We start from the raw sequence: 16351 nt of genomic DNA on the forward strand, positions 1-16351 counted from the left end.
AAGCACTTTATGTAGGATGGAGGATAGGAGATGAGCATTAGACAAGGGCCAGTTAATTAAGGTCTTGTGTGTCTTGCTAAGGATCTTGTCATTGATCCTGTAACCAGTGAGCCAGAAGGGAAGGGCCATAGTAGAGACCAGATGGCGTGTTAAAAAATACAAGCAAAAGGCAGTGCGGGTATGGAGAGAAGCTGGCCGATCTAAAATACATTGAATGACCTGAGAACCAGACAATCTCGGTTCAATTCCCAGTCAGGGCACATGCCTGGGTTGCAGGCCGGTTCCCTGCAGGCCAGTTCCTAGCAGGGGATGCATGAAGGCAACCATACATTAATGTTTCTCTCCCTCTCTCCTTCCCTTCCCCTCTAAAGATAAACAAATTTAAAAATCTAAAAATAATAAATAAATAAATAAATAAATAAAATACATTGAATGAATAAAACTTACTTGTGATGTAGAAAAAGTTTGGTTCCACTCTGAGGTTGATTGTACTATTATTTCCTGAGAGGGAATTCAGGAAAGGGACCAGTTGTTTTGAGAGGAGCATTTAGTTTGTGCTTGTTGCAGTGACGTGGCCATCAGAACATCTAAGTAGAAGTGTTAGTCAGCATTAAGAGGTGAATCTGGTACTTGAAAACTAGAGAGAAATAAGCATTTGAGGGTTTATGAAAGAGTAACCTATAGGGATGAAGAGGTCACCCAAAGGGTAGGGCAAAATGGAGGAGGGTATAATCTGAAAAATTCAAATATTTTAGGAGTCAAGAGATGGGAAGTTGAAGGATGGCAGAGAGAAAACCAGGGGAGCTTACACAGAGAAGAGTCTTGGCTGAGGGACTCTGTAAGCCTAGTGCCACAGAGGTTAATAGGAATGATAAGGCTATTGATTGCCATCAGCTGAGACACCTTAAAATGGCATTGGTAAAAGTAACCTCAGTAGAGTTGTGGAGACAGAACACAGTATTAGATTTGAGGGGGAAAGAACTTATTTCTAAATGTTTTAGTGAAGTTTGCATCTGTGAAATTATACCTGGGCTGCTTGATGATACTTTTGGGGTTTAAATTTATAAGGCTAAACTTGTTAACGGTTTTTTTCTTGTTATATACTATGTATATATCTTTTGAAAGCTGTTACTTTATATAAGTAGTGCCCTGCTTATTGCTGGCATAAAAGTGGTTTCTTAAAAGTGTGGAGATAAGAACAAAAAGCACTTTCCACTAACATATTTCTATTAAAAACATGGTTTAGGTCAGTTAAGAAAACTTACTAATCACTAGACTTATAAAATGAATAGGAAGAATAGAAAGTATTAGATGCCTCATTTGTTAGCTTTTGCCTTATAGAGGGAATTATTTAACTGGTCTCTCTCAGCCTGTTTAATGATTCAATATTTTTTTTTAATTTTTGTTTTATTGATTATGCCATTACAGTTGTTCTATTCCCCCCCTTCATTTCCCTCCACCCTGTACCCCCCACCCCTACCTTCCCCCCCCTATAGTTTATGACCATGTGTCTCAAGTTCTTTGGATTCTATATTTCCCATACTACTCTTGCCCTCCCCCCTATTTTCTATCTACTGTCTATGCTACTTATTTTCTGTACCTTCTCCCCCCTTCTCTTCCCACTCCCCTGTTGCTAACCCTCCATGAGATCTTCATTTCTATGGTTCTGCTCCTGATCTAGCTGTCCTTTTAGCTTGCTTTTGATCAGTGTTTCTTTGGATGAGAGTCACAGCCCTTTTGAGCCAAATAGGTATGGTGCCTACTGCTATGTTTTGGGATTTTTCAAGCAGCTTGAAATTTTCTTCAGTTTGAAATAGATATTTGACTTCTTATTTGGACCTTAAAAGAGGAAGGGCCATAATTTCCATTCCAAATTTCCTGTATGTGGACTACGTTATTGGTGGTTCTTACAAAATGAAGTTAGAATGGAGGTTAGGAGAGTAGAAGGTATGACCGTATTATTCACCTGTACATTTACGAAACTTAGGATTGTCTTTTTTTAGTGATCAGTTGGCCTTGAAGCCAGCCTTTAGCTTCTGCTGTGTTTTTTCTTCCATAAACTTTTTAGAAATTAATATGTAATCATTCTGTTATGTAAAAGAGATTTACAGTTCAATATGGCACAGACTTACTGTTATGAGATCCTAAATTAATAAAATAACCTGAACCAAATTTAATTTTTAAATGCATTTATAGAGCATAATTTTAAATAATATTTACATTCTATAGCAATATACTTTTAATGTAAAGTGCTTTCATTACCTCACTATATATTTTAGTACTTAGATATTCGTCCAAAATATCTACTCTGAAAAAAATTAAATAAATATTCAAAATAATTTACAATTCTTCAAATATTTTATCCTTTCACTGCCAGTCTGTAGGATTTTCCCCCCATTGGTTTTACTTTAGAAATTTTTCCACTGCAGTTTTTTAGCAATAAATTAGTATTTACAGTTTGCCAAACAAAACCTTTCATAAAACCTGTGGTAATTTAAAACCTGGGTTACATTCATAAAATGAGAAAGTTTGTGTCAATCATTTAACCTTCAGAGTAAGTTTGTTCTTCATTATCTCCTATCCAAGTGATAATTAATTAGGACATTTTTTATTCTTTACATATAATACACGTTCATTGTAAAAAATTAGAAAATACATGTAAGAATAATGAAAATAGAAATTGCTGTGTCAAAAACCATGAAGGATCTGAGATTTTAGTTTACCCTACTTGCAGTCTAATCATTTCATGGATTGTGGAAGAAGACCTGAGACTCCTAGAACATATATAAAGGCAAGTTTATTTCTCATAGCAATACCAATAGCAATAGCAATATATAAACATTTGTACTTATTCTCTGCGCTCCATTATTCACAAATAGAGGCAAAGAGGGCCAGGTGACAACTACATACACAGTGGGTTATATTATAGGAGAGGAACCCAGATCTTTTACATTGGACAGAGATCTACCTGATCACAAATCTACCTGACCTTTTCCCCTAAGGGAGAAATTATTTATTTTACTAAATAGTAAGTAGATCTTCCCTTTGCTCCAGAGACAGACATTGTATCCTCCAGGCTATACTCTATACAGATATCCTTGAAAAGATAGTCCAGAACAAAGGGAGTTTAGTGCCTCTGCTTGCAAGGTGTTCAGAAATGTCATGAGAGCCCTGGAGAACTGTCCCCCAACATACCTGAAATGCCATTACCCCAGTTAACCATTAACATTTGGGTTTACGTTCTTGAAGAGTTTTCTATTTACATGTGCATATTTTTTCTAGGTAAATTTCTACCTCTTTCTCACTGAGTTGGTAAAGGCTACTAGTGTATTGTGTAATAGGAATAGTGATAAAAGGTCATTTGGTGTTGCCATTCATTACTGTCTATGAATGGTGTTGTAGGTTATTCAAAAAATAATACTAGCCCTGACTGGTGTGACACAGTGGGTTGGGTGATGTCCCACAAACCCAGAAGTCACCTGTTCAATTTTCAGTCAAGCCGTATGCCTGGGCTGTGGGCCAGGCCTCTAGTTGGGCATATGAGAGGCAATTGATCAGTGTTTCTCTTGCATATCAATGTTTCTCTCTCCTCTCCATCCCTTCCCTTCTCTCTAAAAATAAATAAATAAAATCTTTAAAAAATAACACTAAATGAAAAAGATAAAATATGGAAGAAGAATATGCTACTGAGTCTCTCTTGAATTGATCAAGTATTTATATCATTTGGTAATACAGAAATTTCAAGACAATCAGAAATAACTATTTTGTGAAAGTTTTTTTCCACAGATTTAAAAATAACTTTTAAAGTATGAAGAATTTCACAAAACCCTTAGTTTAACACTTCCAAAGACAGTTTTAATTTTCAGAGAACAGAACAGGTTGGTTGCAGTTGTGAATATTAATACTAATCACCATATTACACAGCAGAGCATGATCAGTATATTCTTTTGAATATTTTCCATTTAACATGTTACCAAATTGATTTCTTTTAACTTGTTGTCTGGCATTGAACAGTATTTTTACTGAAAGGGAGAAGGGGCATCTTATTTTTCTCAAGTTATTTTATTAATAACAAAGATTCATATGTCTAAGGCAAATCTCTAGAATTTTGTTAGTATTAATCATGCCTTTTTATTTCTGATGTTTTGCCATCTGGGACCTTGCTGACTCTGGGGAGACTGCCCCTCCCAGAGCCAGGCAACCTAGAGGTAGTAAACAACTCATTTGTGACTATGCCTTTTATATGTAAACCAACAATCCAGACGCCATCCCCAACCACCAACTTCATTCAGTTCTCACACTCTAGGCCACTCTCCCTCTGCCCTAATTATTACCCCCAGAGCCAAGTACCAGATAACTAGAGAAACTGTATGGTACATTCATAGCCTGCTGGAACTACAGTAAGAGCTTTTGTCCACATTTCCCTCCTCTCCTTTTGCCTCCTGATCTGAACCTTGGTGCTTCCCGTGTGGCCCTGCATGATATGTCATATGCTTCCTTTGGGAACTGGGAAGAACAGAATGTCTCACAGTGGCAGTGGTCTCTTGCTCTGTTGGCCTTATCATACCTGAATAATAAACAGACATTTTTATAGCAACCTTATGAATAAATCGCACGTCTGTGAAGCTCCATTTCATTGGCAGAAGTTTAAAAAACAAAAGAGGTTAAGAGGATTTTACTTTATAACTGGAAGTATATGAGGCTTTTATGCTTCAGTGATCTTTACTAGTTAAGATATAAGGAAGTCACATTCTTCTCATAATTTGCTGATAGATTTATCAAGAATTAATGTAGTCTATTCAGATGAGATGGTCACCTGTTAAGGTCATCATAGGCTTTTCTTTACTATTTTGATACAGTGAATTGTAAGATTTTCTAATAGTGAACTACTCTTACATTCTTTGGGTAAATTCTGCTTGACCATGATATATCTTTCTAAGAGTAAGTTTGATTTCACACTTTATTTAGAATAGTTTATGTTTGCATTTATTTCATAATCAATTTAGTATATAATTTCTGTTTTGGACTCATGTATCAGTTTTATTCTAGACTTAAAAATGAATGGGGTAGCTTCTTTTATGCTGTAGCATTGTTTATATGAAATGGAAAATATCTTCCTTGAATATTTCTTTTATAAACTAATTTTTAGAAATACATGTTTTCTTAAAAATAAATCCATTTTTTCAGACCTTAAATTTTAGTGATATGAAAATAAATACAGTACTTTGCATCTCTGGAATTGTATTTAGGACTCAATCCAGTTTTTATTTTTCTATCTTCATTTTTATGATTGGACTTAATAAAAGTTTTATTCTGTTGCTCTTTCAGAATTACCCTTTGGTCTAATTGATAAATTTTACTTAAAATTTTTCAGTATTTTTATTTTTTATGTCTTTTTTTTCTCCCTCGTTCTTTTCTTTGTTTATTTTCCATCTCAGGTTGAAAGCTAGTGTCTTCTGCATATTGGTTTATTCCTGGTTTGCTTCTGAGAATCTCTGCAATTATGATGTCTATTGTTGTTTGAAAATTGTTCTTTCAAGCTCTCCTGCTAAGGTGATGTGGCTTTTAGTTCTTACTGTCTACTCTGTTCTTCACAAAGGAGTCATCATCATAGCCCAGTTGAGATGTGCTGTACCAATTTGGATGTTGGATTGTAAGAGTGGCCTTGATAATAATGTAGACCATCAGGGTAGAATACTTTACCTGGATGAGTGGGCACATAATGTTAATAAAACACACTATTTAATTCAACCCAGAGTCACTTTTTCAGATTTGTATTTGTTCATTGGTAATAGCATCTCTGTTACACTTAGACATAGACTTCTGTTATACTCAAGATCTTTTGTTTTATTATTTTAAAATTCTGTTATTAAGTAAAAAAGTGGGGCAGTATGAAACAAGTTAGAAAATTATAATTGTTGAAACTGGTCTTGCACATTGAGGGAAGTGATGGTTTATAATAACCGCTACTTTTTTGCGTGTTTGAAAATTCAATTCATAAAATGTTTCTTAATACTGTATTGCTCAGCTAATATTGTTTGTTTTGGGGGGGGCAAATATTGCTATTTTTATTTTCTTTTTAAATTAATTATGGTATTATAGTTGTCCCAGTTCTTCCCTTTGCCCCCCTTCACCCAGCACCCCACACTTTCTCCAGTGATCTCCCCCTCCTTTGTTATGTCCGTGGCTCATACACATAAGTTCTTTGGTAACTCCATTTCCTATACTTGATCTTAACATTCCTGTGCCTATTCTGCAACTACCAATTTCTACTTCTTAATCTTTTCACCATTTCTCCTGTTCCCCCAGACCTCTTCCCCACTGGCCACCTTCCTAATGTTCTCCATATCTATGATTCTTTTCTGCTTGTTTGCTTAGTTTGTTTTTAGATTCAGCTGTTGATAGTTATGTATTTATTGCCATTTTAAAATGTTTTATTGATTACACTATTACAGTTATCCCATTTTTCCCCCTTTATTCCCCTCTGCCCTGCACACCCCCTCCCACCCACATCTCCCTCCTTTTTAGTTCATGTCCATGTCCATGTCCATGGATTGTACATATAAATTCTTTGGCTTCTACATTTCCTATACTGTTTCTAACCTCCCCCTGTCTATTTTCTACCTACCATTTATACTACTTATTCTCTGTAGCTTTTCTCCTTCTCTCCCCCTCCCCACCTAGTAACCCTGCATGTGATCTCCATTTCTGTTATTCTGTTCCTATTCAAGTTGTTTGCTTAGTTTGTTTTTGTTTATGTTTTAAGGTTTGGTTGTTAATAACTGTGAGTTTGTTGTCATTTTACTGTTCATCTTTTTTATCTTTTTCTTAGATCAGTACTTTTTAACATTTCATATAATAATGGCTAGGTGATGATGAACTCATGTAACTTGAACTTATCTGAGAGGCACTTTATCTGCCCTTCTATTGTAAATGATAGCTTTGCTGGATGGAGTAATCTTAGATGTAGGTCCTTGCCTTTCATGACTTGGTCAAGGCTTGGAATACTTTTTTACAGCCCCTTCTTGCCTGCAAGTCTCTTTTGAGAAATCAGCTGACAGTCTTATGGGCACTCCTTTGTAGGTAACTATCTCCTTTCCTCTTGCTGCTTTTAAGATTCTTTCCTTCATTTTAATCTTGGCTAATATAATTGTGATGTGCCTTGGTGTGTTCCTCTTTGGGTCCAACCTCTTTGGGACTCTCAGAGCCTCCAGGACTTCCTGGAAGTCTATTTCCTTTGCTAGATTAGGGAAGTTATCCTCCATTATTTTTTAAGTAAGTTTTCAGTTTCTTGTTCTTCCTCTTCTCCTCTGGCACCCCTGTAATTGTTGGAACGTTTGGAAAGATATGCTGGAGGTTCCTAAGCTGGAGGCTCTCCTCATCTTTTTGAATTCTTGTTTCTTCATTCTGTTCTGGTTGAATGTTTCTTTCTTCCTTCTGCTTTAAATCATTGATTTGAACCCTGATTTCCTTCCCATCACTTTTGGGTTTGTGTATATTTTGCTTTATTTCACTTTGGGTAGCCTTCATTTGTTCCTTCATTTTGCAACTGAGCTCAATCAGTTCTGTGAGCATCCAGATTACCAGTGTTTTGAACTGTGCATCTGATACTTTGGCTATTTCTTCTTTGCTTAGTTGTATTTTTTATGGAGCTTCGATCTGTTCTTTCATTTGGGCCATCTTTTTTTCTCTTGGCATATCTGTTACTATAAGGGTTGGAGCCTTAGGTGTTCACCAGGACGGGACTACCAATGTGTCTGCATTGTGACACTGTATGTGAGGGAGGGGTCCAAGAGGGAACAGTGCTGCTTTCTCTGCTCTCTGCTGGCTTTCAGTCATTTTCCCTGCTACCCACACTTCAATTGGACCTTTCTGGTGTTTCTTCCCAGGTGAGTGGGTTTGTGTACATACTGGGACTCTGTGGGTCTCTCCAGCAAACTCTTCTGTGAGGCTGGGAGTTTGTCCCACTGCCACCTCAACCCTCACAGGTGTTTTTAGTCAGAGGCTTAGAGGCTTTATTTCCCCATGTTAGAGCCCTGGGTTTTGAGGTCTGTCTTGCTCCCCAGTTGTTCCTCCCAGTTTATCTGCATGTGAAAGTGGGACCACTGGGTCCGCCAGCTGAGCCTTGCCCAACCCAATCCCCCGGCTGCTGCCTCATGGGAGATTCCTCTCTGCCCAACTGCCTGTCTCTGTCCCTCCTAGTGGTCTGGATGAATGTTTAACTTTTTGGTTGTCAGACTTCCATACAGTTTAGTTTTTGTGTCAGTTCTGGTTGTTTGTTGTTTTTTGTTTTTAAATTTGTTGTTGTTGTTCTTTTAGTTGTGGCACAGTGTTTACCTATGCCTCAGTCTTGGCTGGAAGTCCTCTTTATTGCCATTTTAAACATAGTTTTGATCTTTTTCTTAAATAATTCCTTTTAACATTTCATATAATAATGGTTTGATGATGATGAACTGCTTTAGCTTTACCTTGTCTGGATGCACTTTATTTACTTTTTAATTCTAAATGATAGCTTTGCTGGATAGAGTAATCTAGGTTGTAACATTGAATACTTCTTGCTAATCCCTTCTAGCCTGCAAAATTCTTCTGAGAAATTAGCTGACAGTCCTGTGGGAACTCCCCTGTAGGTCACTAACTGTATTTCTCTTGCTGCTTTTAAGATTCTGTCTTTATCTTTAACATTTTACCTTTTAATTATGATGCATTTTGGTGTGATCCTCTTTGAATCCCTCTTGTTTGGGATTCTCTGTGCTCTCTGGACTTGTATGCCTATTTCCTTCACCTAATTAGGGAAGTTTTCTTCCATTAGTTTTTCAAATAGGTTTCTAATTTCTTGCTCTTTCTCTTCTGGCAATCCTATGATGTGAATGTTGGAATGCTTGAAGTTGTCCCAGAGGCTTACACTCTCCATGATTTTTTGGATTCTTTTTTCTCCTTGCTGTACTGTTGTTTATTTGGAGTTTTGATCTGTTATTTCATTTGGGCCATGTTTCTTTTTCTCCTCATTTGGCAGCTTTCCTGTGTTTGTTTCTATGTATTAAGTAAAGCTACAATGACTCCGTCTTGGTAGTATGGCCTAATGTACTAGGTGTCCTATAGGGTTCAGTGACACAACCTTCCCTATCCCCCAAGCTAGGTACTCAAGTTGTGCCCTCTGTGTGGTCTGAGTACCCGTTCCTCTTGTAGATGAGTCTTAATTGCAGTCAGCAGGTCAGTGGGATAGATATACTCAGTCCAGGCAGCTAGTGGAATTAGCTGTGACCCTGGCTAGCAGCCAGCCACTCCCTCAGAGGCTTTTGGAGGTGTTTAGGTGGTTCTCTGATGAGGTCTGTAACTATCCACTGAGTGCACAGGCTCAGGTGTTTCCCAGGTGGTTCAGGCCAAGGTCAGCTTCCAGTCTGGAGCCCCTTGACAGCTATAAAGTGATCTGCAGATTGCTGCTGTTAGTTCCATGCCTGGAGCCACCCAATGAGAGCTATGGGTCTGGGCTTAGCAGTTGCAGGTTTCAGTGGATTTAAGGTCTGAAGCCTGTGCCTAGCCCAACCCTTCATAGGAAAAAGCCACTATTACCAGCTTGGGTGGGCCCATAATTTAAAGGGGTGAAACTTTAGGTATTTGTCAGGGCAGGGTGTACCATTTGAGCCAAATTATGGAAACTCAGATATGGTGCCACCATACTGTGGCTCTGTGTGGGGCAGGGCTCAGAAAATGTACAGTAGCCACTGCCTGCAGTTCTAACTGGGAGGAAGCTGTCCCCCAACTCTCGACCTAATGCCATACATTTCAGTTCCTCCCTGTATATGCCACTGGTGCCCTTCGAAGTGCCTCGCCAGTGCTGGAGCCCAGAGGGAGTGAGTCTAAATCCTTGTGTGGGGCCCTGCAAGAAGAGACACCTAAGAATCCCGCAGTTTCTTTTGCTGACCCAACCCCGACTGGTTTTTACAGCCAGAAGTTAATAGGATTTATCTTCCTGGCACTGGAAACCTGGGCTGAGTTCTTGGTGTGGGGCTAGGATCGCTTACTCCAAAGATGTCCCTCTATTTTATATCCACCACATGTTGGGTTGGGACCAACCTGTTCTGCATCTTTGCCCCTCCATCTCTCCTACCTGTCTGGATGAATGTGAGTATCTTTAATTCCTTAGTTGTTGGACTTCCACACAGCTCAATATTCTAACAGTTGTGAGTGATACTTGTTCTGTAGTTTAGCTGTAATTTTGCTGTGATTGTGCAAATAGGTGGGCTGCATTTACCTATGCCTCCATATTGACTAGAAGTCCTGTACTTAGCTAATATTGGTATAATTTTATTCATATTTGATTTTTTTACTAGAGTAAAGACAAGATTGCATCCTATAGCAGAACTCCAAAAATTGATCGAAGTGATGTGGGCAAGGAGATGAAAGAGAAATCATCCATGAAACGTAAACTTCCTTTTACCATTAGCCCATCAAGAAATGAAGAACGAGATTCAGACACAGGTAGAATAATTTGTTGTTGTTGTTTTCCTGTAAAATCATAATCATCTTTTACTATGGTTTTCTTCATATTATTCCTCTTTCACCCCAATAGAGACATTTTTGTATGTCAGTATTTCAGATTTACCATTTTGAGGCAGAAATTCATGTAGTTCACACTAAACATGATTTCTTAATCAAAAATTTAAAACAATTTGCTTTTTTCTTCTCTCTCACTGTTTATTACAAATCTATTATTACTTTCAGACTTAATTTTTTGAGGAGCATTTGATAATGAAATAGGGAACATAAGGTATGTTCGATTCGAGAAAAAGTTGAGTTTTTGTGACACACTATTGAACCAACCAGAGAAGAAAGTTTAGGCATTTTAGATTCAGAAATATGTAACCCCCTGCCAGAAAGGGGGGAATTATTGAAGCTAACTGCCTAATTCATATTACTTTTTCCCCAAAACTCAAGTGTCAAAAATGATACTTGACATCAGTCAATCTCAGTCAGAATGGATTAGAACCTTATTATCACTAATAAGTTACTAGGTTGTGTTTTACCCTTGAACTAATTCTTTCTTGAAACTAGTACATACTTGAATGTTACATATTTATCATAATTATTTTATCCCTTCCTTGAAATTTTAAAAATGAACTATTCTTAAGAATGTTTTAGTTTCACTAACAGAAAATTAGTTTTTCAATCTGAGTATATGTACAGAGATAATGGTATATCCTACTTACAGCTTTGTAGCCATCCTAATCATCAACCTGTAAATGATCTTGATTCTGAAATCTAACATAGCTTTAGGAAATATTTAATTTTTAGTATACATTTTTAAAAGTAGGTTAGGTGGAGGTAGGTAAGTCTCTTAGCTTGAACTAGAAATTTAGAAACTGTTCTTAAACACTAATGATATTTTAAACCTTGAAAATTACTCTTTTTGGAATTATTAAGAACTTACATGATTTGTTCAGTTTTAGTTATACTAACTTTTTCTAGAGATTGAGAATGTTGGGGTTTTTTTGTTTTTTGTTTTTTTAACTGAAGTGTGATTTTCCTTATTCTTAAGCATTGTTCGGAAGCTATTAATAGGTCACTTAGCTCAGAAGGTGCTTATGTACTTCTATATTTACTTATCTCATATTTTCTCCTTGGAGGTCCTTTTGTTAGTCATTTTTTAAGTACTTAAAGAATCAGGTTTTGTTTTTCAGTGACAGTAATATTTCTAGTAGTAGTTTGAAGAAGGAAGTTAACAAACACTGTCAACATGTTTTCAGAAATAAATAAGGTTTTGAAATGCTAAACTTCCCATAAGAACCTCTTTTAATAGATCAGGTGGCTTATTTGACCTGTATTTAGAATGAAATAAAGGGGATAATGTTATTTAGGAAATATGAACTTTAGGCACTGAATAAACACAATTGAATTCATATTTTATTGATTATATATTTTTCCTCCTGCTACAGTTTTTCCACTTAATTGAATTTTTAGAGGGATGTTGCAGCTCTCCAAGACTGTTTCGTACCAAACTCTTATTTTTCTTTAGGAAAGGTTATGTGCTAGTGCTGAACAAGAGACTGATGGATTTAAACATACATATTAATTTTTCCATAGGCTGAATTTACAAATTATAGAAAATAATAAGTGAAAGATTTAGTTTTTGCCCACATGTGCATGCACATGCACACACATTAAGACAGCATTAAGAATTTCTTTCCCCAAGCCAAAAGCAAAATGTCTTATTTACAATCCAGCTGTCTTACTATTATTTTTTTTAAATAAAGTAGAATGTAGAGGACCAGTAAGTGATAATCCTCATATAAAATATAATTATAGCATCAAATTCCGTATTTGAAATTCTGTGCAGTGTACTATAATTTAAAATATTAGCTAAAATTATAAGGATAAAGGTACAAAGGGAGAAATATTTACATGTATAACAACCCTTGTCACAATATATTTAGTATTTAAAGCCTCTTAAATGTGAAGACAAAAACACAAAAAATGGGAAAGTGGACAAAAGGTACAAACAAGTAGTTCAGAATAACAAAATTACAGTAGGGAAAGAAACATGAAGAAAATCAGTAGGTAATCAAGGAAATACAGCATATAATGATTGACAGAACTATTGTCAATAACTATTGTTTGGCCTATTTAGTCCAAAACAATTGTTGACCTAAATCATACCAAATGGTCCCTGGTTGGAAATAGGAACTTGCTTTATTTATTAGGTTTAAATTATTGGAGTGTATTGTTGGTAAGTCTGATAACATATATCAAAACCTAAAAATTTATTAATATTCTTTGGTGTTTGGTCTACACATCTAGTTATTGATTGGTAAAAATTATCTTTAAGTATATTTATGTCAATATTGTTTATAATAGCAAAAAGAAAAACCAGGAAAATACTGTCAAGTAATATTTGTTAAATTATGGTAAATCCAATGAAGAAATCTGGTTTTATCCTTAAAAATATTATAGGAGTATATGAAGTATGGAAAGATGTTCATACTATATAACCTGAAAAATAGGTTATAAAATAATAAGTATGTTTGGTTGTGTTAGTCATATTTTGTATGTATGTGCATACAGGACAGATATTAATACACATATTGAAAGAAGACTGTTTAAAAGTCTGTTTTATTGTAGAACTAAGCCTAAACCTAGTGGGTGTGTTACGGTCTCATACCAAAGGATTCACAATGAAATACATAGTTTATTTTTTTAAATAAGTGCTTACATTTTTATATTTTTCTTATTCTTTTATATGTGTGTTTATATTTTAGTATATGATATAGAAAAGAAGCAATTCCTTTATTTTTTTCTTTTTATGTTGAATTAAAATAAATTAATCTTACAGCTTTTTATTTTAAAATAGTACGTGTATAGATTTTCCAATTCTTATAAAAATATCTTTCTGTCTCTCGTAGTTGCTTTGACTATATATGTGTTTAGAGGGGTACTTGGAATGATGCTCACTAGATATTAACATTTTATTTCCAGAATTTGGGGTTATTTGTCACTTCCTTTGTATACTTTTGTATGGCTTGAATTTTTAAAATAATGAATGTATTTTTATAAAACACAGTCATTACTGTTTTTTTAATTTTTTATTTATTTTTTTAGTAGTATTACTACTTTTTTTTTTAGATTTTTTTTATTTGTTTATCTTTAGAGGGGAAGGGAAGGAGAGAGGGAGAAAAACATCAATGTATGATTGCCTTCATGCATCCCCTGCTGGGAACCGGCCTGCAACCCAGGCATGTGCCCTGACTGGGAATTGAACCGCGATTGTCTGGTTCGCAGGCCCGCGCGCATCATTACTATTTTTTAAAAAGATGTTCATATTGTCCAAGGAAGGCTTGCTGGTCCCAAAATCAGCAGTAATGCCATCAGTGAAATGAGCCATTCTTAGTCTTTATTTTGAGATACCTTAGTGTGAACTGCTATGCCTGTAAAATTCAATAATGCCATCAGGGACTGTGCTCTTTTCATCATTCTACCCTGCCACCCTTAGCTCATATATAGGCTTTGTTTTTGGTATTTTGCTTTATAGTCACAAATTATCTGCTTCTTCCTGGGCAGAAAATAGGAGAGCAAGGACCATATGCAAAAAGTACTTTTCTCTCAGTGAGACTTCACCTATTTTACTGATGAAACAACTTTCCTAGGAACTTCTGCCTGCATCTCATTGGTTAGGCTACCCTACTTGCTGGGAAATCTGAAATGTCAAATTCTTTTTTTATCTGGGTAGATCATCATCCTATTTAAAACTGGAGTATTTCTGATAAAAAGGAGAGAATGAATATTGGGTAGTTGTGGCAGTCGTAGAACACGTGTTGTTCAAATGTTTTAAACTAAATCTTCTCTGCTTGCCAGCCTCAGACCTTGTTTTTTCCTTAAGCTTTAGATGCCATCAAAGGATTTGTTCTACTTACTGTGAGTCAAGCAGATTTAGACAAAGGAACTTTTTAAAGTAAAACTAACATGATTTTTTGATAACTATTAAAGTAGCATATTAAATCAGTGCTTCTCTAATCACCTTATGGTGATTTTCACGGAGGTTATTTATTACAGATTTACTCCTGTCCCTCCCCCATGGTTCTTTATTATAATTTTTTTTGAAGATTTTTTACTTATTTTTAGAGAGAGGGGAAGGGAGGGAGAAAGAGATACATCAATGTGTGGTTGCTTCATATGCACCCCCCACCAGGGGACCTGGTCCACAACCCAGGCACATGCCCTGACTGGGAATTGAACTGGCAACCCTCTGGTTCACAGGCCAGCACTCAATCCACTAAGCCACACCAGCCAGGGCTATTAAAATTTTTTCCTGACATTTCCTGACAAACCTTTTAAATCATTCTTGGTATTTTTTTTCTTATTCTCAACTTGCTATAAAGAACATATGAGGGAGAGATAATCGCTCTGTTTAGCACTTAAGAGTTTTACAAAAACCTCAGTAGGTAGCAATAGTTTCATTATAGTCTAGTCACAGTATAGATAGCATAGAGGGAGGTGGCTTGTGGAAAGGATTGGGATATGGAAACTTTTAATTTTAAGCTCCTCAATTAAATTTTTATAGAATACATATTTAGATGCCCCAAATGTGAACATAGTTATTTAAATAAAAGTTAAGGGGTATGTGAAGCAAGGGTGCATCGATTACTTCGAAAGAAGACTTGGATAAACTGTTATACTACCTCCTATGTTAATGAATGTTCAGTTTATTCATATGCTTTAATCTGTCACAGTAATATGATCTACTTTAATAATTCATTTAACTCTATTTGTTGGCACAACTTCCTGGTTGTCACCCTTTTCCCCCTATATAATCTATGGAAGCCATTTTTAATTTTTGCTTGTTTTTAAATAAAATTTTAAATATTCTTCGTGGAATTCTTTTAGTTGCAAATTTAATGTGTTCAGTTTTGATATATAAGTGTTCATTGAAAGGTTGGTCATTCAACCCACTTGCTTTAGAATTGGTCTAAATGTTGCTTTGTTAATGATTTCATTTTCAATTGAGTAGCCTTCTCAGTAAACCTTTAGGCTTATCTTAAAATTTTTCAAATGCTACATTTAGGAGTTACTTGGTCTCTAAAAGATTTTCTTTTAACACTTTTGTTATCTTACACCAAACTGAATTCATATTTTAATGTCCATAATAGTGATACTGCACAAAAAGTATGTGTCAATAAGTTGAGAATATGAGTATCAGAATAATATTATTGTGAGTTAAATTTGGCATATTGTTTATGAGTAAAAGTACCTGCTCCAGCCATACTGCCACAAGTTAGTTCTACCTAATTCTATTTGTCTCTCATGAATTGTTAGGCCGAATTCCATATTCTTACCTTCGCTGGTAAACATTCTGATTTAGGCTGCTCTTTCTAAGAGGTCTTTAGTAGTGGTCAGTGTAGCATTTTATACTATTTGAAATGTGTATAATTTATAGAAAGATCAGTAGTCTACAATGATACTGTAGTCCAAAGTGTTCTTCTGAGTAGTTTTGGCCCTCTTAAAACAAAAAGGGTGATTAAAGTCCATTGTTCAAGTTTTCTAAAGGTGAATTCTAAACAGAAAAACAGTGGTAGAGTACTGCATCTTTCATCATTATTCACAGTTTGAAAAACTATATAACCTCAAAGGCCATGATATGTTTTAATTAATAGCATCAGTAATATCTATTGAAGAGTGCATGGTTGACTTTCTTAATTTTAATACTCTAGTTGAAGAAACTGAAATCTTAGGTATGGCCAAACCTGATTTTACATATACTTTTGGCTTTACCCTAAAAAAATAACCTTTTGGAAAAACAGTGCATTATCATTGACTAACTAGTGGTCTTTTGGAAAATGTTGGTTTGTTGAATTCTGCATTT

The 16351-nt window shown here is 35.6% G+C and overlaps 1 protein-coding gene across 5 annotated transcripts in view; it reads left to right on the top strand.

Moving 5' to 3' along the window:
- ANKRD12 (ankyrin repeat domain 12) overlaps window positions 1-16351 on the top strand; it is a 165704-nt gene that overhangs the window by 71383 nt on the left and 77970 nt on the right. For all 5 annotated transcript variants that reach the window (XM_053668806.1, XM_053668803.1, XM_053668807.1 and 2 more), the window contains exon 3: window positions 10332-10479. In XM_053668806.1, coding sequence (XP_053524781.1) covers window positions 10332-10479 — 148 coding nt within the window. The remainder of the gene's footprint in view (window positions 1-10331; window positions 10480-16351) is intronic.

Source organism: Artibeus jamaicensis, unplaced genomic scaffold, assembly GCF_021234435.1.
Source record: "Artibeus jamaicensis isolate MK-2021 breed Jamaican fruit bat unplaced genomic scaffold, CSHL_Jam_final contig_511, whole genome shotgun sequence".
Lineage (NCBI taxonomy): Eukaryota > Metazoa > Chordata > Mammalia > Chiroptera > Phyllostomidae > Artibeus > Artibeus jamaicensis.